Source organism: Mytilus galloprovincialis, chromosome 12 (assembly GCF_965363235.1).
Source record: "Mytilus galloprovincialis chromosome 12, xbMytGall1.hap1.1, whole genome shotgun sequence".
NCBI classification, from domain to species: Eukaryota; Metazoa; Mollusca; class Bivalvia; order Mytilida; family Mytilidae; genus Mytilus; species Mytilus galloprovincialis.
Genome location: NC_134849.1, coordinates 68,007,227 through 68,032,943, shown reverse-complemented (window position 1 = coordinate 68,032,943; position 25,717 = coordinate 68,007,227). Strand labels below are relative to the sequence as shown.

The window sequence follows — 25,717 nt, the reverse complement described above, 5'->3', positions numbered from 1 at the left end:
TTTTCTGACTGAAGGTCGGTGGTTTTCTCCGGACACTCCGGCTTCCTCCACCAATAAAAACTGGCCGCCACGAAATAGCATAAATGCAGTGCTTAAAAGTGGCGTTAGAAACACCGAGGCAAAAATCAATCAAATTATCATAAAAGATTACAACCCGGTTTGAAATACAACTTGTCATATTCGCCATGAACTTCAATTTCTCTCATTCGTTGATTGACAACTGTTTTATGCATCTTACACTTTTAAAATGTTAAACTCGTTCAACCATTTCATATCAAATTAAAAATTATGTGTTGTCTTCTGTGATCCTAAATGAGATGGTTTATTATGTAGTTCGGTCTAATTTGAGAAAGAAGATCATATAAAAGAACAAGACTGTGTCCATAGTACACGTATGCCCCACTTGCACTATCATTTTACATGTTTAGTGGACCGTGAAATTGGGGACAATACAATTGGACTTCAACTTCATCAAAAACTACCTTGACCAAAAACTTTAACCTGAAGCGGGACGAACAAACGGAGGCACAGACCAGAAAACATATTGTCCCTCTACTATCGTAGGTGGGGCATAAAAAACAATCACAGAAAATCAAGTTCGTACGATTCTATCTACTTAAATCCTGCATGTGTATAATTGTTTTTATATCAGTTGATTATGTATAAATATATATGTCTCCTGGGTCCGTCAAATCATGTAATTGCCATATAGAATAAGATAAGATATTTTTAAGATATTTTTTATTTCCAATTATGGGCCCCAAAGGGCATAAACATTACAACATCAATAATTTTTTCATAATACAATACAAATAACTAGCTTGTACTTGATCTAATAACAATCGCGGAAGGCATGTAATACATATTTTCCTATAACACTATTGTCTCAATCATAATAAAATATATGATCTTGGTGATTATAATGTCAATCAAATAATCAGAACACCACGGTTGTACTTTTCATTGATAACCACATGCATTTTATTCACCACAAAAAATATAAATATATCATATAAAACTTAGAGTATAAAATGTAGCTATGAATAAAATTGAGAATGGAAATGGGGAATGTGTCAAAGAACTTAGAGTATAAAATGTAGCTATGAAACCTTCATTAGATACTCTCAGCGAAATATATTAAGGTCGATCGCGCGACACGCTTGAAATCTAAAGTATACGACTCGTGTTCATGAAACTGTCGACAACAAAACACTACACGTCGCAACCAAATTTTGATAAATCGAAAGTATTACACGTGGATACGAAAACTTTATCATATAGTATAGTACACTCGAAACCAAGAATATTGAAGATACAGTTCGCAATATTGTAAAGGACCTAGAGAGAAATGCTAACAGAGATCTATCAAACTTTATCATATAGTATAATATCCCCGAAACTAAAAGCTTGAAGATACAGTTCGCAAAATTGTAAAGGACCTAGAGAGAAATGATAACAGAGATCTATCAAACTTTATCATATAGTATAATATCCCCGAAACTAAAAGCTTGGAGATGCAGTTCGCAAAATTGTAAGGGATTTAGGGAGAACTGCCAACATCTATTAAATCAACTGGAAAGTTTGAACTAGCAAATAAATCACGACAACTAAATTATTCAATATCCAATCGAAGTGCCTGATAAAAGACATAATACAATATCTTGATATCCAGCCTTCATCTGCATTTAGCGATTAAAATAACATATATCTCTATTTATCCTTCATCTGTATTTAGGGATTAAAATTTATAGGTTTATAGGCCTCACGTGCTATCACCGTATTGTAAAATATATATGTATGAGTATATAAGTATAATGGTTCATAAAGTGCAATCCATACACTAGTTATATTCTGATCGATTTTGGACAGTATGATTGACATTTTATTGTAAAACAGATGTTGTATTTTGTCACTATAATTGTGTATTCCCATTTGTAGTGAATGGTATGCGAATACACCAAAGTTAGGAATAGTTTGGAATTTACGCTGTATTTCATTTTTAAGGTAAGATTTTTCTGTTAAATAAATACTTAGTTTTAATATATAAAAATTCAATGTCAAGTTTATAAAAAAATCTTAAATCAAATATTGTATGATGTATATTAGACATAAAACAAACCAATCAATATAACACTATTAAGTAGCAACTTTATTTGTATAACTTGTCTTAGAATAGCTGTGGGAAATTAAATGGTCTACTGCCAGTGTACATTGACATTACTAGGTTCTAAGGTGCAATAAATGTTTTGTTAACCAGACGCGGATACATGACTTTGAAAGGAGGGGTCTGACAAACCATAGTTTTGAGAGTTACTTGTAATAGGTCTATACATTTATTACAGTCATAGGCAGCTCAGTAAGAGGGACAGGGCTTAAACCTAGACACCCCTCCCCCCCCCCCCAAAAAAAAAAAACCTCAATGAAAATCATTCTGGTCGACCTTTACTAGTGAAACCAATGATTTGTATAATGTGATGGAGTATACTATAAAAGCATTTACTAAGATACACTATATTGAAACTTGGGCTAGTCCTGTAAATATTGAATCACTATTTTTGCAATGAAATTTATCAGTTTGATTTTATTAGATATTCACGCTTAATACCTAATAACTAATAAAAAAAAATAATAATAATATCTCAGTGAAATGATGTACTAATGGCTTGTACTAATTACAAAACGTAAACTGTTAACAGCAAAACAGTATGCAACACAATATTTTAATCATAAATCTTTATTGTCGTAAAACATAAAGCTTGTGCAAAAGTGATAAACGAAATATAAATTACAACATATTTACAACAAAGCGTATACGAATCAGTGAATCAACAGTCCTTTCTCTTCAGTTCCATTGATCGCTTTAAAAAGGAACAACAAGGCTTTGAACCTGTTGAAAATTTAATTAAGTGTTCGATTGTTAATGTATTGAATATTTTTTTTGTTAGTAAAAACTCATACAGGCAATATTTTGAGAGAAAAAAAAGGAAGTAATTGTTTTTGCATTTTTAATTCTTATGCTTTAAAAGAAGAAATGAAATTCATCATCTGTATCTTTAATCGAGCTAAAACTGATTACATAGAAACCTATACTTAATTTTGACTTAGCCATGTATTAGTGCTGTTGTACACTTTTTGTCTCTTGATCAGAATTGGGGTTTCATTTTATAGCATGGACTTTTTTTTTAATATATAAACAGCTCCTCCTAAACTCCATATTACAATTTATCGAAACTATCCCACAATCTTTATAACATGAGTAGCAAGACAAGTTCTACAATTAAGTCAGCATGACCTCAATAATCAGTCTTCTCTTTATTAGAGTTATTGCTCTTTGATGGTGATTTTTAACATTTTTCAGTTTTTGTTTTGACTACAAGTACAATCTTGAAAACTATAATATATGAAAAAAATATCAGCAATTAAGACAAGGTCTACAAATAAACCAACATGGTCATTTTCTTTGTTATCTATCATCTTAAAAGCTTCAAAAGATAGAAAAAATTAAAATCACAAAAAATACTGAACTCCAAGGAAATAAAATCGGAAAGTCCCATATCACATGGCAAAAAACGGTTATTCGAAAAAATATCTACAAATCATGCAAATTCTGCAGAAATCGTTAGTAGACTCTTGATAAGATTAATAGCCATTAAAATTACGTTTTTCTACCCTATTCTATCTTTTGGGAAAAAACTAAAGACCAGAGAAAATATTTTAACAGAATAAACTGTTTGTCATGAATTAAATTCTAGTGCACAATAATTACATTAAATGTATGTTTCACTTTAATACGTTATTCTGATTGGCTAACTGTACATCACGTGTTATTCCTTAAGCAGTTGTATCACACAATAAAACTTTTCATTCATGATGACACAGGTCCCACAGGTAAATGAAATAAAAACTTGATAAAAGGCGTGTTTTCATGATCCTATAGGTAAAAATGTAATTATAAGAATTGAATGCTTTTTTTTGTAACTTTATAGGGTTGTAAAAGCGTTGACCGTGCGCACATTTTTAGTATGAAGCCCTTCCGCGCTTCATACAAAATGTACTTCGGTCAACGCCTTTACACCCCATATAAATTTACAAAAAAGAACATTCAATTCTTAAATGTTAGAGAGTGTCCATTGTTAGACATGCACAAAGACCTAGATGAGCGACACATGCTATAAAAAAACCTCTAATTTCATACACTATTTGGATAGAAAAAGCACTGCTTAGTAAAATCTGCTAATTAATGTTCCTGTACTGTAATCTGGTAACCTTGATATGATTGTATTACGCTTCACTCTATGAACAAAGTGTAGCAGTCAGCCAAGAACCAGTTTAGTAATCTGGTATCCTTGATCCGATTCCTTAGATGAATGATTCTCTCATTAAGTCCTTTCCAATATTTATTATCACACGATTGGTAGAGTAGCTGATGACAAAATCACGTGATGCTTAAATTCCTCAGATATACTTCGGTATTGCACCATTTTTTTTCTTGTCAATATCTTCAAACTGTTGAATTTGATGAACTGAGAAACAAATATATAATTATAAATGATCACTATATTTTCACCAGAAATTTCTATGTTTTAAATCAAATGTTTACTATTCTGTCCAAAAAATTAAAGTGCGTTTCAAATAAAATTTGGACATTTTCCCCAGAAATGTGTCGTTTCTAATCAAATGTTGGCTATTTTCCACAGAACCTTATGTGTTCTTTATCAAATTTAGCCGCGATTTTCCCAAGAAAGTTTTTTGAATAAAGACTCCAATTTGACAAAATGAAACAATATATCAGCGGAGGATAGGCAAAGAATGGGTGTTGATATATTAAATTGATCTCGAAATGATGACAGGTTGTCCCTCAGACAAGCCAAAATATGGACGCAATGACATCTTTTAAAATCGCACAATTACAAAAGAAATGACAATCATCATCACTGTTGCATTATAAAAATAACAACATTGCATACATCAGACATGCAGTAAAAATAATTTCTCATAGTCACTAGCCACGGTGCTGTTGTTCCGGACTTGCATGTACAATATACAATCTTCTTATTCAGTGACGTATATTTCACATTGCTGGACCACGTGGTACTTATTTCACACTGCTGGACCACGTACGTGGTGATTATTTCACACTGCTAGACCACGTGGTGCCATGTATTTGCATGTGCAATCTTCAGTTTTCTTTCTCCATTACGTTTATTTCACACTCTTCGACCATCGTGATGCTGTTGGCATGTACAATCATCTCAGTTGGCATGTACGTACGTGTACAATGATCTCAGTTGGCATGTACTTACGTGTACAATGATCTCAGTTGGCATGTACTTACGTGTACAATGATCTCAGTTGGCATGTACTTACGTGTACAATGATCTCAGTTGGCATGTACTTACGTGTAAAATGATCTCAGTTGGCATGTACTTACGTGTACAATTATCTCAGTTGGCATGTACTTACGTGTACAATTATCTCAGTTGGCATGTGCCTGTCTTGTACAATTATCTCATACAGTGAAGTGTCTAGTTTTGCAAGTTTTTGATGGGTTGAGCTACATGTATGATCATATCTGAAAAAAGAAGAGACCCGATTTCAGCTTTGTTCCAATTCATTTTGATATAATTTGAAGAGAGGTTTTACATTTGTAGATAAGAACGATTCCGACTTGTTTTTATAATTTCACAGAAAAGCACCACTGTATTGCGTCATCAATGATCTAAATAATACATCCGTATAACCATCCCAATTAAAAAAGTATGTCTGGGCCTATTAACTAATTCAGGTGTTCTACTAAAAGTATATTGATTTGATATTGAAACAAAAGAAATTATACACCTGCTCTGATTTCTGACCTTAATCTAATTTGCGGTAGTTAGGTCGCGTTTAACGTCATCGACAAAGCTTCGGCAATCGTTTAGAAAGGTAATACATGTATAAGGGAATAGGAACACATGCACTATTAGTAAGTAGTATGAAATGATATTCTCGCGAAAAAATGTGAAGGTGCAATTCATTCGGACCCTGTGCATTCTGAAGCCGAGATCTGCATCTTAAATCGAATATATTGCTAATAGGTAAGTATAGTTTCTATGTATACAAACTGTACGCGTTGTATAAACATCAAGTCACTAAAGCAAAATTTTGAAATCCCAATTCAGTATAACTCGAAAGTGTAGTTGCCTTTATAAATACCTTGACATAATAAATACACATATTGAAAGTGTCGTATGCTTCCATTGCATTATTTTTATTATCTCTCTTAATTATGTGTGAACTGAACCGTTTTTCGAATTGTTTTGGGGGCCGGTTAGTTGCGGTTGTGATGGTTATGATACAGTGCCATTCGATTGGGAAAGGTGGGGGTTCGCCAAGAACACATTTATTATGTCTGTTTTGAAATGTCTATCTCAAAGATTTTTAACCTAACATGTCCGTGTAATATACAATTCTGCTCCGGACAATATTCTCTAATATTCGTGAAATAATCCAAATGTATAAATCTTTATTGCAAAATTATACCCATAAGGGTAAAAAAATACAATCAAGCAATTGTATACAATACAATACAATATATTGAAAAATAGAATATATTAAAGTTCAATTATAAATATGTTAAAATAAAACCACCATCATAAGCTTGTCTGACATGGATCTGACTCCCTCAGTTTTAAAGACTGCCTAATGAAGACTCCAATATGACAAACAAGTTCAGAGATGGGGTTTAGAATGTGTTTAAGTTTAATTTTTAGTTTATTGAAAGCATGAAGATGTTGAAATAATGGTACATAGTCTTTTAGATTATAAAAAAGGATTAGAACGCAAAGATATGTTAATGTCACAATACAAAAAGAAATGAAATTCGTCATCTAGGACGCCACATTTTTTTACATTATCTTTGTGCTCTTGGAATCTTTCTATACCTTCCTAATTCAATACCTAGGGAATATATACAAAGCATTAAAATGGTTCTTTATAGCCCCTAATTTGACTCTGCATGAACTTTAGAAATGAAAATTAGAGGGTATCCATTTTGTGTTGAACCCCCAACTCCTAAACCCCATTGAATGAAACTTTCCCAGTCTGGGACAAGGGTTTAATTTTTAATACCTCTTATTTCGATCTAGATTGCTATTCAATATCAAATCCATATCTTTATAACATATTGATAGAATACCTGATTAAGGAGCATACGCCCAAAGTTCCAGTTCCAGTTTTCATTGGTAATTTCATTTGGTTTGATTTGCAAATGGCAATATTGTAAATTTTTATAGTACATCATTGTTGATATAGGTTATAAGACAGAAATGTAAGATCACACGTACCATATGGCTTTTCTTTGTCATATAAATGATTTACATATACTTTTAGTCTGATCTATAGATTGACTATTTATGTCGTAATTTGCATTACTTATTAATTCAATAACGGAATGTATGAATAAATCTGTAATATTTTGTAGGATTTTGTACTTATGTCGCATTTGATAATAACATTAGAATTTCATTCATTGAGAACGATCTGTTTTACTAGTTTACATCTAGTTGTCATTGCCTCTTGACAAAACCATTTAGAAAATAAAGAAAATGTGGTATGATTTTCAATGTGACAACTCACCAACATGCAGAGACCAAATGGTGTAGTAGCTAGCAATTGACTATCCGCACCATACGGTTTTCAACAGTGAGCAAAACACATACCGCATATAGTAAGCTATATAAATGAAATTCATGGTGTGCTTGATGTCTTTAATCTTTAAATATGTCACAGTTATAAATATATTTTAAACAACTATTAATATCAGCACAACAATGTTTAATCTACAAATATGTGGAGGCGTGTGTTTACCTCGCCGGGAATCGAACTCATGCTGTTGGGATATCGCCGGACAACACTGTCTGCATTGTGTCCATCGCTTAAGACCTATCGGCTACCAAGATTCAGTTTTCAGTTGCCTAGTTTAACCTTTCCTCGTACGTAGAATCTAGAGCTGTTATTCATACATGTAACTAGAGTCTAATATGATCATGTTGATGTTCCGTTATCTTTGATTTGCTACGTTTCATTTAAAAATTTGTATACGAATATTATACAATGTATACTAGTAGTAGGGTTTTTAGTTAAAATTGTCGCGAATTATATATAGTGATGCAAGTAGTGATGCTATTGTAGTATCTTTTTTTAGATCGCACATAACTACTCGTCCAATGCATACAAACGTTTGCGAGCGCTTTTTATTTGGATAAAAATAGGTAAGTTATGGCAAATTAATGCCTATTTACGTTTTCCTTCTATAAAACATCACAATTCTCTTTAAAATAAATATCTAAAATGACCTTATACATAAACCGTAATGTCCTTTTGAAACAAATGACCTCCAAGATCCACGAACGTTCGTCTTAACCTTATAAAAAGCAATTATTTTACACGCACAGCACCGGTAAGATTGCGGATGTGCTGAATAAGCCTGCTTCTAAAACAGACTTTGAAAATATCAATAAAAAATTCCATCTCCGGTCCCGATTACAACAATATGATGATAGATAGCAGAATTAAATCGTTTGGTATTGACTAGTTCGGAAGCATCAAGACCTTATTTAGAGTGTCTGTAAATTCCAATCAAAGTTAGACAGCTAGTTGAACGATGTAAAGAAAATACCACAATAGTACATGACAGTTTTACCAATAAGTAAAAATAATGCTAAGTTCTGACAATGATTTTATATCTACCAAAAGATTGATTAACGGACTGGAATTTATTTTACTAATTTACCAAATGAACATATATGAAAATACTATCAGTCAAACAGAGAGAACTCTCTTGATGAAGTTACTAGTCTTGATCGTAATTTACGGAAAACTAAAGTATGAACAAGTATGGCCATTGCTATGTTCTAAAATACAAGTTAATTAAATTATAATCGTTATCGTATTAAAACAGCTTGTTGTTTATTGATTTCTCCTTGATTTGTGTCATGAAGATCAGTGATACTCCATCCAATTTGATTTATTTCATTTTGGTGTTTAACAATTTTCATTGATAAAGGTTATTCATTATGCATACTTGATTTTGAAATTATTTGCAGGAAAGCCTGAATGCAATTTCTATTTAGAAGTTGAATTTTCATGTCATCATTTACACACAAAATCCATTATTATTCTAGTATCCCATATTTAGTAATGAACTCATTGCAGGGGTGTGTGTGTGTGTGTGGGGGGGGGGGGGGGGGGGGTCCAACTACATGTCCCCATTCAAATGCATTTATGATATCATCTAAAAAAAACTTGGGGAGGTTCATCCTGGATCCGCCACTGCATTGCATCCAAACCAAATATAAGTTTAAATAGTAAATAATCATGGTTTATGAAAGAGAAATGCTTTGAGAATTTGCAACTGTACCTTGAGACACTATCTGTTGATTAAATTTAGAATAGCCATTTATTGAAAACTTCAAAATTAAAATATTATGTGGTGCTCATACACCACTGTATCGGGTTTGGGGGAGGGGAAGGGGAGGGGAGGAGAACTCTCGCTGACATGTTCATTAACCCCGCCATATTCTTGTGATTGGCTGCTGTCATATTTGTTTTAAAAATATATTTATTGTTTTGTTGTAAATAAGGCCGTTAGTTATGTCGTTTGAATTGTTTTACATTTTGCCATGTCGGAACTTTTTATGGATGTCTATACGGTTTCGGTGTATCTCATTGTTGGAGTTCATCCGATGATATATATTTTCTAAGTCTATGTCATTTGGTCTATTGTTGATATTTGTCTAACTGGTAACTATACCACATATCTACATGTATCTTTCATTTAGCAGATGTGTTGAAATGATGCCATATGTCATGGTCTTTTATAGCGGACTCTAATGTATGGATTTTGCATATAAATCGTCCATTAGCACATTTGTTCCATCAAAATTATGTCAAGTCACGTCTTTTATAAATAGCTGACTACGTTTAGGATTTTGCTCATTTTGTGTCATTTGGTCTCTGGAGGTTAGGGAGCTACCATTTGATTTTTATGGGGGGGGGGGGGGGGGCTAGGATGAATGTCCTGCATTTTTTTTAGCTGTAATCTCTGTCCTGCCTTTTTTATTTTTCACTCTAATCGGTCCTGCCTTTTTTTTTATCCTGACTTTTTTTACCAAAATTGTCGTCCTGACTTTTTTTTTTGCAAGTGTCACATCCTGCCTTTTTTTTTACTCAAAACTCCTATCCTGCCTATTTTTTTCAAATTTCATCCTAGCCCCCCCCCCCCCCCCCCCCCCTAAAAATCAAATGGTAGCTCCCTTAGTGTTCTCGTTTGCAATCATACCACATCTTTACTATACTTAAATATCGTTCATTAGCACATATTTTTCATTGAAATTGTCCACAAAATTATTCTAAAGTTTTGTATTTAAGCTAATTGTAGTTATTATTTTCCGTTGATTTATATCTAATTTTCAGCCATTACACAGCTGACACGTGCTTCCGTCAATTTCATTGACATTTAAAAATGACATAATATACATAATCATACATTGCAATCGTCTGCTATCCCCGCACTGCAGACGGTTACATAATTTAAAGGACAAACAACACATTTTAGCTTTGTGTAGGGCGAAGGGTAAAATCGTGACTAAACTGGACTTGAGGACTGGACTCATGGCCTGCACTGGCCTAAACTGTTTGAAATTAATGGGAAGCACTTTTATTATTTTTCTTTCAAATTTCTAATCTTGATATGCCAATTCGTTTCCATCTGGTATTACATTTTGTTCTTATTGTGTTTTGTGATAACAATGTTCCAAGGTTAATAGAAGGATTGAACTCTCACAAACATGTTCAACTCAGATACATTTTTTTTAAGGTTCCTGTCCAAGACCAGATGCTTGCAATTCAGTAATCAAGACACCTTATTGTTCCAACGCACCATAAATCTTGCACACTACTAGTCCGACAACCAAACAGTCCCACTTATTTAAATCAAATGCATTTCACAGAAACGGTGTTTATGTGGAAACGGTATATTTGAACTACTCATTCTATCACCCAAACGTTGACTCGTGGGTATGAAAATATAGTCTCCCGTTCGGCAGTGAGGTCCTTGCTAAAATGCGGCGTTTGGCTGTTTGTTACGGGAAAATTTGCAGCCTCGATCATCCGGTTAGGACGGGGACTTAAAATCGAATGACTCGTGTACAACAACTCTCTGAGGGATCCTTATGTATGGCCTGCTGCAAGACAAAATATGTTCCTCATTTTCATTTAAATTACTCTAATATTTCCCAGTAAACGATTGAATTTGAAGACGGTCCTCAGTTTTTCATTCTCTATGGCTACAGTGGCGGATCCAGCCATTTTAAAAAAGGGGGTTCCCAACCCAGAGTAAAAGGGGGGGGGGGTCGAACTATATGTCCTCATTCAAATGCATTGATCGGCCAAAAAAGGGGGTTTCAACCCCCGGACCCCCCCCCCCCCCTTGGATCCGCCACTGGGCTATGTTTAGGGGTCTAGGTGGAATTTAAGATAAGAAAACAATTAACTGATACTTCAAGAATAGGAAAAAAAAACACCAGCCAATAATAAAGAATAGAAAAGGACCCCATCCAGACCCGCCATGTTTATACTCGACATACTCAAATCAATCAATCAATGTACACAACAAGTCAAGGTCAATTTTGTGGTTAACAGTGAAATCCGGATTATCGATATTCTCGATATTTTGCACAAATATTCCAAGTATGGCTCATTTATCAAGGCTATGGAGAAAATATTAGCCTGGATTAATCTGCATCATTGATATTCATGAAACTAGCAGCGATATCAGATCTAACTGGGATTCAGAAGTTTAGATGAATATTGATTGTTCTTAAAGTTGGTTAATTTTTCCATAATTATTTAAGGAAAGACTGTAATATCTTGTTTTCTATGAAGAAATAACATAACAAATGTGGTGCACACTGAATGACCCGCGTAGGAGTAAATCATGAAAAAAAGTTGATTACGTCACTGTGAAATTATGTCAATAGACAAATTGCTTTTAGCCAATCAGAAGACGTCTAATCGCAAACTTGCTTAAATTCTCCATAACTATACATTATTATACTCACTACAGGGGCGGATCCCGGGTTTTGGAAAGGGGGGGCGAAGTAATAAATTTTCCCGAGCGGAGCGAGGCGAAAAAAAATTTTTGACCTTTTTTTTTGCTAAAAAAACATAAAATAAGTGTAAAATGCATTTTAGTTAAAGTGTAGGGGCTGGACATTATTGGTGCCGTATTCTCTACATTGATTGTCTATTATAAAATGATTGAATAGATCCAAAGCTATGTACTATTTAATATATTTAATGTGGGATTTGTCAGTAAAAAATGGACATGGAAAATTCCCGTTTGTTGTATTGTTAGTTAGCATAACTTTGCAGATTTCTTGCTGTGAACAAGATATACGGCTATTCAGTGAAATTTACAATATAACCGACACGAAGAAAAACAAACAAGAAATGTTTATCCATTGAAATGTTTGGTTGAAATTTTTCACCCAACAAGGGAAGCGAGGGGTCTAAATCAACCAAAGGCTACGAATGAATCGAAAAGAAAATGAAGTTGTGAATAACGGTCGACACATGGAGTCATATAGGCCACACTCAGCAGGCCGGTTGCAGTCGGGCCTTGAAAAACATATGTAGAATATCAGTTCGGCTGAACAGACCTTCCGGTCAGATATGACATTTACATGCAACCCTCTCCCCCAAAAAAAATAATTACGCCGCCGTTTTTTTTTAGAGTGTAACAGTGTATAACTTTCTGTTGGGTGGAGTCGTGAAAAAGAAAATACGTCCTTGCTCAATACTTTGTAGCTTTGAAAGCGTCATGCTTGATTGTCATCCTTAGCCTCAGCAATGTTATTTGAATTTCAAAATGACTGATTGACGTTTTTTTCGACATACTTGTCAACTCCACCGTAGCGAATCACATAAATTTGACATATTCAATAATATATTACAGTGCACGTGAATACGAGCGAAAATTATTTTCATAAGTATTGTCACAAAAAAATTAAATACATGGCAATACACGAAGTCTAGATTGATTATTAATCATTTTACAAAAAAAAAAAAAAAAGTGCCAGCAAAGGGGGGGCGTACGCCCTCTACGCCCCCCTCTGAATCCGCCACTGCTGTTTTGTTTTTATTTTTTTGATATTTTTAAGGAGATAATTTTTAGTTCTTATCAAACCATCTTACATGTATTTATGATTTGCGTTTTGTTTGAAAATACTTCAGTTCTATAATCTATATGTTTTATTTGAGGCCGTGATTTCGTAACGTAGTTAAACCATCAATTTGACAACTATTGCTTTATTGTCTTGTGTGTTTTTACTTCATACTGTAATGATAAATTCTCTGACTGAAAGAGAAACTTATGATATTTCAAATTTATAATATTTACATATTTATGAATACAAATTTAAGCGACTATAATTAGTTACTATCAGTCCGGAATGCGGTTCGATAAAATTGCTCCCCTTGTTTATTTCGCTCTCCTGTCAAATCATGCAATTTCGCTACCTCCAATGGTAGACGCTACAACGATGGGTGTCGTCAAGAAAGGTACGATTAAAGGAATCAGCTATGAATTAGACGATCACCATTGGTATAGGTGAGTTGTTTAATAGTTGTTGCTTTGTGATAAATGCATGTTTTGGATTAATTGATAATCAGGAATAGCTGGAAAGGAAAGAAACGTGTTGCTACGTGAACCCGGAAAGGCCGGGACGAATTTAAAAAACAATCTAGAGACGATCGTTCTGAATGTTCCACCTACAATATTCCCTATCTATGTAATCTGTTTTAATAATTATGTGAAATAGAGCAAAAAAAGATAGCAGTTTTTTGTGTCTTGTTGTTAAGCATTTCCAGGGGAGATAATGTTATTTTTCACGGTGTCACTAGTAGCACGATTTCAGTCTGAAACGGTCATTTTGGTCTGATCGTATCTTAATTGACTGGATTTACCGCTAGAGGAAAACGTCAAGATTTGTCAGATCGTTCAGTCTCCATTCGGATCGATAGTCTCATTAGGTAAATTAGTCCCGTTAAGGCATGTCAAGATATTTAAGACTGTATCTTCTAGCGAGCTGTTTAGATCCGTTAAGACCGTGTCAGACCAAAACAGACCATGGATACAAACTGACGTCAAGATGTTGTCAGACCGTGTCCAGTCGTGTTCAGATTTTAATAATTTGGACACAAAACGAGTGAAACTTTCCCATTATTTATCAGGGGTTGCTCCCCTTTCAAGAATAAAATAAAACTGTGAAAGAAGACGATTTTTTTAACTGAAAGTCTACCACGTCCCCTTAATCATGTTATTTAAATAAAACAAATATTCAATTTTAATTCTAACTTCTTACTATTTAATTATTTAACACTGTTTTATAATTATATAAATAAAAAAAGTAGCTCAAAGTCATACTGCTGCACAAATCGGAATCGCCGCGAATTGACTAAAAAAAATCAACAGATTGCCGAAATAATATTTGATTATTGAATATAAGCACCTGAACCTTTGTATTTAATGGTTTACAAGTGATTGCAATACGTTTTATATGCAATTACAGACTGCCGTACGTGGTGAAGAATTTGTCATTCATTTTTACACCCTTATTTAATAATAACGGATGTCGGCCGTGAACACTTGCAAACGTGATCTTAATATGTTAAATTAAATTTAAGATGTAACTATTTTTAAATATTGTAAATGAATGCATTATCATTTATCTTTTATGTTACCTATATAAATTGCATTTGAGTAAATTTGAGGCAGGGAAAAAAATATATAGATATAACTCTGTCTTTTATCGTTTTCTGTTTATTGTCATGACATTGTCCGTTAACTTTATTTTTGCCAGACTCATGCGTTTGACTTTCCATCTTTATTTTTTAATGTGTCTATAATTCGAGAGCCTTTTGTAAAAAAAACTACATACCAGAAGCCTTCGTTAAAAAATAAAGTTTGAATATTATAGCAGAAAAAGGCTTATAAATTCATTCAAATTTATATTTGAAATAGGATAAATAATCAAGAAAATGTTTATAAATACGTCAGACACTGTACTTAAAGTACATTTAAAGACCAGGTTACATATATATTACATGCATACAGCATAATAAAGCTGGTTTAATTTGAATGACTATCCATTAGGGACATTTTTCGACGATAATTAATCAAATCTGACAAGTTTAATTAAAAACGGAAAATAATTCTTCGCCCGTAAACGATTTAACGTTACCGTACCCTCTTTATTTTTGTTGCATTCATGTCGCATGTGTGTCGGCAGTGTCAGCGCTTCTAATAGCTAACTTATTTTACATAAAATCGTTGACATGGTAGAAGGAAACTCTAGTACAATATAAGCTGAGCTGGAAATTGCAATTGGTGAGTAGAAATGAATATTTTAATACATGTCTATCAGAATAATCATTGATCATGGATCATCACCCAAGAATTTGAAGGAAAAATGTTCACATTTGTTAAATTTGTTCATACAGGTATGAATCGACGTTCCAATACTCCACACTCTTGGATAGTAGCCTGTTCAAAGGCAAAGTAAGAATTTGGGCTGGTTAAAAAATTGTTCCTGTGATTGGACCCCCCCCCCTTTTTTCATGTTTTTTGGAAGATCAATGCATGATTTAAAAAGTTACATATAAACTAGTATGGTTTAAACCTCCTTTTAAAAGTGGCGGGATCCACCCCTGTTTATTGCCTAACATGCATTGACATGTGGGGTATTCACAATGGTATGGTTGTGCGGGATGGCCTATACAACAGTTACAAGACCTAAACCCCTGATCGAGTAATCCTATATATTGTATGTTAATGTATTGATAACTGTCACGTCCTAAATTTGCATGAAATATTTGTCACTTTTTTTTATTAACCAATAACCAACCAATCTTCACATGTTACGATGTAGTCCGAGACAAGCTTGTCTGGCAAAACAGCCGTTTGGACGTCAGAGTAATCTCAGACTAGTTACGACGATGATATACCTATTTATATAGCCACTGGTGGGTGAAGTACAATAATTATAATTTGTCACATATGTGTTATGAATACCTTCAACATGTTCAAGGCTTGGGTTTATATATATGCAATAACCTCAAAATTGCCCGGGGCAAAAAAAGAGTATATTGATATTGTGCCCTGACATGCCTGATTCCAAATGATGAGACGACATTGCGTCCTTAACAACAATTTTTAACACTTTTCATCTTTTGTGATAAGAAATTTAAGATTTTACCGGGTATGATTCATTATTTTGTTATAAATGATTTGTTATGCTCTAAATTTTGTAGAACTTAAATATATGTTATAACAAGAAAAAGAAATTATGTTGAAATTTTTATTTTTATCTTTTGTATATTAATTATTATTCACTGACATGACTGTCATGACTAAATAAAAATTAGATCCCACGCATGCGCGGCATAGTTACTGTAAATAAGTGCCAGACACGTTATCATCAGTATGTTGATGGATTATAAAGAAGAAGAAGAATCTTATAAATACTATTTGCTTTGTCACCATGTCACGTTGGTAGTAATATTCAACAAATTCTATTTTAAAATAAAAAAGTATTATAAATTGATCACAACAAGTATAGTGCTATACAATGCTATAGCCTCTATTAGACAGTAACCCTTCAATGAAGTATAGACCTAAGAAAACATTGATGTAGAAAGAGAGAACATTTTGTTTTAGAAATAGAACCTCAAAAAAGGGTTTTATTCTTCTTCTCATAAGGGACTTATCAATTAAATTGTATAAGTCATAAATTCATTTCTTTACATCATTAAACTTTGTTGTCAAGCAAATTATGATTGCTAGTTTTTCTTGTAGATAAATTATACAAGTTTATATATAATAAATACTTTATTCTTAATGTATGTTTTTTTTGTAGATAAGATATCACATTGGTTTGAGCATGATTCCCAGCCAGATTATGAAGCGGCATATATCATGTATATCAATGTATATATAGGAAATATATAGTGTCACTAAGTTACTCTCATATGGTACCTCATTTGTACCTGTAGCTATAAATTGTGAAATGGTGGATTCATTCATAATTTTGTGTTACTTATTGGTTTGGAAATAACGTTGATAGAGCTAACAGCATTATGTCATGATGTACAGTTGATGGGATGATCTGATTGGACAAAAAGAGAATTGTGAATTGAACAAATAGCAAACTTACAATTCATAGAAAAAATGTAGGAAATACAATGTACTACATTACTTGGTGACAGAGCATACCTTTGAGATATATATATATATATATATATTTGAAATAAGTAATATTAACAATTTGAAATAAAGAGAATTTAAAGTTTTCTAGGAATATTAGTAGTGCATCATATCTTAATTCCATGATTATCTTGGATAGTTATATCATTAAGAATAGACAATTGGAATAATGGAAATTTCTGGTTTCAGTGAATATCAATCATTGTCAATACTAAACGTGCAGCATCATGATCATACATCATCTGATTCACCTTGGATAATTATTCATTTGAAATAAGAATTTGGATATAATAAGAGTTTCTATGCTGCCATTGCTATTGTTGGCTACATGTACCACCAGGGAGTGTTAAACCTCCTTTACTTTCCATGAGGGTCTGTCACGGTCCATCACTATTGGTTAGTGTCATATATATGCATGATGATGGAAGTTTTTACCAACCTAGACAAGCTTTAGTTTACAGCCCTGGCATGGTTGTTGGTTAGAGTCGAATGACAGCTTGCTGTATAGTTATAATAGTCTGAATGTATCTACATGTATTTTAATAATCTTCTAAATTACTGTTCATTCTGAAACTGGCATTTTATAATAGTAGTCAAACATATTAAACAATACATGTACTTCAAAGTATCATTTTATTTTGTCTCGCCTTACACAAAAGTCATGAAAGTTGGTTGTATACAAGAAATTTGTATTACAGTCTTGGGGTGATGATGTAAGCTATTTTATAGAGCTTTACATTTTAAAAGCTAAAAGAGCTGGATGTTTCTTGACTTGTATTCAGATGCTAGTAGGTAATTAATATGTTATGATGTTTCAGTTTGCCATTATATGTACATTGCACCTGACCCCATTTTCATGGTTCAATGACTGCATGTAAAATATACTGTTACTTAATCAATGAAATGCTCTTTTATACTGTATATTTTATATATGTAATTGGATACATTTTATTGTATATGAGTATCTTGAAAGATCTACTTGTCTATCAGGTTGGGTTGACCTGACCTTGACCTTCATGGATAATTTAAGTGATTAAGGTTATTTCAGTTTGATACAATGTTAACATGGTTAGGTTTGTTTCTCAGTTTATACTTCCTAATCATGCTAATAAAATTGACACTGGAAATGGGGAATGTGCCAAAAAAGACAACAACCCAACTTCAGAGCAGACAATAGCCGAAGGTCATCAATGTTTCTCATAAGCTATAAGCTACATTGTACATGTATAGGATCACTACTTTTGGCATAATTATGGAATAAATGTAAGTTGTACATGTTTGACATTTTTGAATGGCTTATTTCATCTGACAATGACACCATTTTCATGGTTTTTATGTTTAGTCTTTTTCTCTGTTTCTATGGTTACTATAAATGTTTAACCATAAATTTGGGGTATGGAAGAACTGTGAAATTCAAAAATTCATGAAATTCATGAAATTATCTGTCCTATATCTGTCTGGCATGGTTATTTTGACTGGACTTCATTTTAATGGATTATTGATAATGTAAAGTTTATGTGATACTTATAGACTAGTAAAATCTTCTTATTTCAGAATTTCAATAAAAAGATCATGAATAAGTCCACATTTAAAAGAATGTCTGTTTCCCATCCCAGGGGGCTTATTTTTTACCTGGGTGTGGGGAGGGGAAACAAACAATTTTTATTTTGGCCTAAGGAGATATGGTGAGACGACTATCAACCATTTAAACCATGTAGACCAAGTGATTTACTTGTTAGTCACTATATAATAGGTCACTGCACACCCTTCAACAATGACCAAAAACTAAAACTTTATAATGAGCACCCTATAAAAGGTTCAGCCTGTAATGAGGCATCTGACACAGTTAATGTAAAATATTCAGACGAAAAACCCAACAGTGATGACAATTTGATTTATTATACCATACCCTCCCCCCTCCCTTGAAGTTAAATGTCTAATCCCTTGGTGTACTAATATGAATAGTATTTTACTGGAAATGTTTCGGAAAATAGATATTGATGCTAACATAAATATTTTATCCAATAAAAAGACAGGAAATAAGTCGGTGAACCAAAAAGTTCAAATCTAATTGAAAATTAAAGTGCCCATGAACTCACTGATCATGCACGAGTGATTCTATTCATAAAAAGTGTCCGTGTAACAATTAAGAAGAGTCTGTGTATCATCGAAAAAGAGTCTGTGTAACACCCCTTAATGTACTGTTTTTCTATAGCTCTGCAAGGGGGGGGGTCAAAGTCGTTCAAAGGTCACTGTACGGCCTTTAACAATGAGCAAAATCCATACAGCATTCTAGTACGGCATACGTTTTACCTCAGCGAACTCACTGTCTTGGTGATGTATCAATCATTTGCTTCAGGTCGATCAATTTCGCATCTCGTCATGAATAAGCGTGATATATTTGCCACTGGACATTAAGGGAGCAATCAATTTATCAGTTTCATTTAGTGATGCATGCTAGTTATATATAGTTCTCAAATGATAATTGTCTAAAACTGTTTCCATTTTTGTGTATTTTATTTTTTAGCGTAAATTTTAGAATTTCTTTCCGAATCTTTCTCTTTGCATTTATTTGTTTGTAAACATTTAATAAAGTAGTCCATGTCAGGGGTTAGATTGTATACAGCCAATCTAGGACCAGGCCAGTAGAACAGAAAACAGTCTCCATTGTATACATACATATGCATTTATGTTGAAGCGTAAAACAACGACATGTAGTTGAGCTCGTTTTGGTGAAACAAGTACTGTCAAATCTTTATATATATATATCTGGTAAAGTTGTCATAAAAGCAAAAACGGACGAAAAAGTTGGCAACAATTTATAATAAGACTAAACTTATTTTGGCCGTTTCGTTTCTTCTAAAGTGTTAAATTCAAGTTGACAACCATGCGACTGGCTTACTTGGAGATTCAGGTGACCTTTTTTGTTTTTTAGAAATTTCAATCAAAGTTCGTATACCCCTTCAACGATTTATTCAATTTTTTTTTAACGTATAGATAGCGCGAAACTCTCACTACACCATGCATAGACTATTTTTTTTTCGACCAAATGCGGCTGCTTATTTATACAACCGAACAACCAAACGTCCGCACCCAATTTTAGCAAAGATATACTGTCGAACGGGAGATGTGAATATTTCTATACCCAATCAATCATTTGGTTTTGAAAACAATTTTAAAGGTATACATTAATACGACATCAACCCAACGACACATATCAATCAAAACATTAAGAGTCAACACACAGATTTTTGTTATAGAAAGAAACCTATACAGAATAAAAAGCCTAAACCGCAACAAGACTAAATAATACGGGAGCAGTGATTTTTTTTAGACAAAAATGCAAGTGTTCCGTAGAAATATTTCACGTACCATTTTTTTTTATTTCGATCGTTGAAAATTATAGCAGGTGTGATATAAATCAGTAGATTCAGGCCAAAACTATAATATGGAAATATAATATAAAAATTAAGCCTGCTTTGTACTAGACCGACACACTGAGATGGATTTTTAACGTGTAAGTTCACAAGCTAACAGTTCGAAAGAAAGAAAAAAACTCTTTGTTAGACCCGTTTGGGATTCGGACTAAAGTCCTCTCGCTGTTGAGGTGAACTTATTCTCACGAGACCAACCAGGAGAGAGGTCGCATAGTCATGCCATGGAAGTATTATATTGACGTCAATATAATACTTCCATGGTCATACCAAAAACTTGAGCATAATAAACAATACAGTTTAACAGAATTATCACCGTTACTAGTTAATGCGATTTTAAAGTCATGATCTTATCTAAATTAGATACCGTTATGTGATGTTGGTATCTACACGTATGAATAGAGATGGCCGACATCAGAGTAGATTGAGAGGACCATCGCTCTCTGCAAATTGAAAACTCTTCCTCAATGATGTTAGTGGTCCCACTGTAGCGAGCTGTTGCAAGGCTAAATTTCTATCCTTATTAAATCTTCTCTCATTATTCAGTGGTTACCGTATTTCAAGTTTACTTTTAATCTTATTGTCGAACGACTATTTGAAGTGCTTCCTATTATATTTAAAACTTGTGTTCTCGTTATGAACACGAATGAAATATTTGCCACTGGAGGTGACTGAGGCAAACAACAATGAATCACCATCACTAAAATATAAGTATTTGTTCTCACAAAATACTTTGTAATTAATTAGAAGAATGATGACAATTTCTCATCTATTCACGTTTTGATCGAGCTGCTTCAACCTCAAATCTTGCTGCATTGTTTTACATTTAGGCTACTAGTATTAAATACTATTGTATTCATTGAAGTTTACATGCGTAGTTTTTTTTATTCAAAAGAATAAATTAATATTTATAAATAAATTGGACTGAACAAACAACACTAATTACTTCGCATTTGCATGTAACGCAGTTTAGAAAAATAAAAGATTGGATTTTTTTTAGATTAGCACACATGCAACGCATCCCCACTTAGGAGTCCTCCAAAAAGGTAAAATTTACCTGTAAGGGAACATGTATGTCTGGTGTATGTATATCACTCGTTCCATCTACAATATACGGAAATGACACGACCGGGTATTGTAAAGCTTTGAGGGACTTTTAATGTCAAATTCATATCCCTGGGCGAAGAAATTACCAAGTTTGGAAAACACCGTGTGTACACTGACTTATAAAAGTGTTTATGTCTTTCATGCTGTCTAGTCTGAGAATAAAAGTTTGAGCAGTTTTTGAAGGTAAAAAATAAAGGTTTAATATTATTGCAAAAGTCTGTGAATAATTGAAAATAGGACGTTCCGGAAAACACAAGTCGCTATATTAAATGCTTGTAAATCTCTGTTACATGTGGCGCGCTTCTATTTAAATACCTTTCTGTTAATTAAGAAAGTGTAACAGTTATTGAAATCCGGCTGAAAAAAGGGAAAACGAATAGTGACTATCTAACTTATTTTTCAAATATCGAATACACAAATAAATCTCTAACCATCCACGCTTACAATTTGTTTTTACTGACAGGTGTCTGCTGGCATTCGATTGGATATCAGTTTTATGTAGGCGTAACAATTCATCCCATTTATCCAATCAGCTGTCTTGTGTGCGATCTCATACGGTTCACATGGTCTAGTTTTTTATAATGATAGCGATAAAAATTATTCGTGCAGAATATACATACACTATAAAACAAAAATATCCTGTCCAAAAATGACTTACGAGACACCATATTAACCAAATAACTATTTAAAAAATTAGACAGCATACATGTAAAATATTATCATTCATAACAATTACTATTTAAAAGGGAACACATACTATAGGAGATATGGGATATGTTTCAATTTGACAGCAACCAAACGACAAAAAATCATAAATGAATCAAGAGCGCATGTTTAGTCTTCAACAAGAAACAGGTGTCTACACAAAAGGTCTGACAGCGTGAAAGACCAAAACCACACTATTATAAGTCATGGTATTCGAAAGCAGGAGATTAGTACTCTATCAGACAAAACTGCAATCACGTTTACCAAATACTTAACCAACGCACCACAAACTAATACCTGCACCAAGTTAACGTATAATTGTGATATGAAGAGATGGCAGATACCCACAACCAACTTGGAACCACCACCAGACAGAAGGACAAATAAGCATTTAGAGGGCTGGCACCCCATATGGAATTTACTGACCCCATATATACCGTATTAGGTCACTAGCACACTGTGTCACTAATAATATTCAGTATGGTGATGCAGCATCTTACATCCTCTAACTTGGAAACTTGATGAACATTGAACATTCATATGTGTATATCAGTGCCTTGTACTTGTATGATATTTGTCTGTATTTATTCATTAAAATATAAATCTCTAATAAGACTTTATTTACAAAATATAACACATGAGTAAAAAAAAAAAACACTTTCAGAAAAAAAAGAGTAACTATAAAAAGTGCGACCCCAAAAATTAAAAAAAAATATCTTTCCTTTAAAAAGTATTTCATGGTAGAATTTGACATCAAAATGGGTTAAAATAACAAATATCAACTTATTGCAATACTAACAAAACTTAACTTAATTACATTGTTTACAGAAGCTCCCATTTCACCTTAGTTAATTCTTGTGTACCTAAAAATTTGTACTAAGGCAAACTGGGATTAATTATATATATATATTTTGACAACTAAGTCGAAATGAGAATAAGCCGTTCACACAGTGTTTTCACAAACCGGTAATTTCTTCGCCCAGGGATATGAATTTGACATTAAAAGTCCCTCAATAGCTTTACAATACCCGGCCGTGTCATTGCCGTATATTGTAGATGGAACTAGTAATATATGTTCCAGACCGTATGAGTATTTGGGCCGTACGCGTACGGTCTGGACCGTATGCGTATTTTTTCAAAATACTCATACGGTCGGACCGTACGCGTACGGTCTGACTAATATTAAGAAGTTGTCAAAGTTAATTAGATCCATATAACTGATCAATATAACTTAACTCTCAAATAGATATAAACAAGGGTGTGTGTTATCGCCCATTTTATTCAATATTTTTATTAATAATTTAGTAAATGAGGTTAAAAGTTTAAATGTTGGTATTCCGATAGAGGAAGAGAAAATATGTATTTTGCTCTATGCTGATGATATTGTTTTACTTGCTGAAAATGAATCAGACTTACAGATGCTCTTAAATGTTTTACATATGTGGTGTCATACAAATGATATTAGTGTTAATTTGAGTAAATCTAAGATTATTCATTTTAGACCACCTTCTTTTCCAAGGTCTATTTATACATTTATGCTGGGTAATGATAATATTGAAATTGTAATACAATATACTTACCTTGGTTTACATCTTACAGAATTTTTAAATTATGATTTAATGGCAAAAGCTATTGCCAAGTCGGCAAGTAGAGCTCTTGGGTTATTGATCGCAAAATGTAAATCAAATGGTGGTTTTTGTTACTCTACTTATACAAAGCTTTTTGACACACTTGTATGGTCAGTCATCGATTATGGTGCTTCAATATGGGGAACAAGAGAATTCTCCTGCATAAATGCTGTTAAAAACAGAGCGATGAGATTTTTTATGGGTGTAGGAAAGTATACACCAAACTTATCTCTGTATGGTGATATGGGCTGGATTCCATGCAATGTAAAGCATTGGACAGCTGTTTTTAGATTATGGTCCAGATTTTGTAAAATGGACAATGATAGATTGAACAAAAGAGTATTTATATGGTCATATAAGTATGGAAATAAGCCAATTAAAAACTGGTGCTTCAGAGTGATGACTAAGTTTAAAGAGTATAATCTTGAACCATATTGTAACTGTGATATATTGTTAACTAAAAATGTAATTAAGGATATAGAATGCTTAGCTATTGATTTATATAAAACTGAATGGCATAATAAGTTGGTTTCGAATGAATATGCCAAACTTCGTACTTATAAATTATTTAAAACAGAATTTAAGGTAGAAAATTACATTTGTAAAACTATTGCAGGGAAATATAGAAGTGCTTTTGCAAAATTTCGTTGTGGTGTTGCGCCCCTAAAAATTGAAACGGGCCGGTATCAGAACTTACCTATTAATGAACGAATATGTTTTAGTTGTAATGAAACCATAGAAGATGAGAAACATGTAATTTTGAAATGTCCACTATATGCAGATTTTCGTGCTGTGTTGTTTAGTCATGCTAATTCTTTTTGTCATGATTTTAATAGTATGTCAGATGATGATAAATTTGTATTTTTATTTAGTGATGAAAATGTTTATTTTTACACTGCCAAAATCTGCTATGATATTTTACTGAAAAGAAAATGTTTATTATATTCTTAAAATTTGTTTACTTTTAAACTGTTTTATGTTATTCTTAACATTTGTATACTTTTAATTTGTTTTATGTTTTATGTATGTAAATATATATATGTAAATGTATATACCTTTTTTTTTTTTTTTTTTTTTTTTTATAGTCTCTCATAACTCTTTTTAGAGTGGCTCTTGTTTTATATTGTAATATTTAAATTGTAATATTATGTAAATGTTTTAGAAGAGGTGAGACTCAAATAAAATATTGTCTTGTCTTGTCTTGTCTTGTCTATAAAAAAAGTTTAATTTTATAATTGAAAAAAAACAAACTATATATTTTAATGATTTAAAAAATTCACGCTAAGTGAATCTGTTAATCTCTTGTATTTTAAAACATGTCGATCACTCAGTAAAATAATTGAATTATGATCACTAAAATTGAAAATATCGGAAGTAAATATAATGTGGGAGGACAATTGTTTTAGAATATTTAGAAACTTTACTAAAAAATATTTTTGCTAAGGAACATACAGAACTGCAAAAATGTAAATGAAAAAATATTAGTACGTTACTTGTGGTAGCAAGTGTAACATTGGTTGAGAGTACCAAAATTAGGA

At 32.8% G+C, this 25,717-nt stretch overlaps 1 protein-coding gene across 1 annotated transcript in view; it reads left to right on the top strand.

Annotated features, from left to right (window-relative positions):
* Nucleotides 1-1,879: 1,879 nt before the first annotated feature.
* The window catches only part of LOC143054632 (solute carrier organic anion transporter family member 4C1-like), a 113,153-nt gene continuing 89,315 nt past the window's right edge, over nucleotides 1,880-25,717 (top strand). Inside the window, exon 1 of the mRNA XM_076227641.1 lies at nucleotides 1,880-2,004. Coding sequence (XP_076083756.1) covers nucleotides 1,942-2,004 — 63 coding nt within the window. The 5' untranslated portion in view covers nucleotides 1,880-1,941. The remainder of the gene's footprint in view (nucleotides 2,005-25,717) is intronic.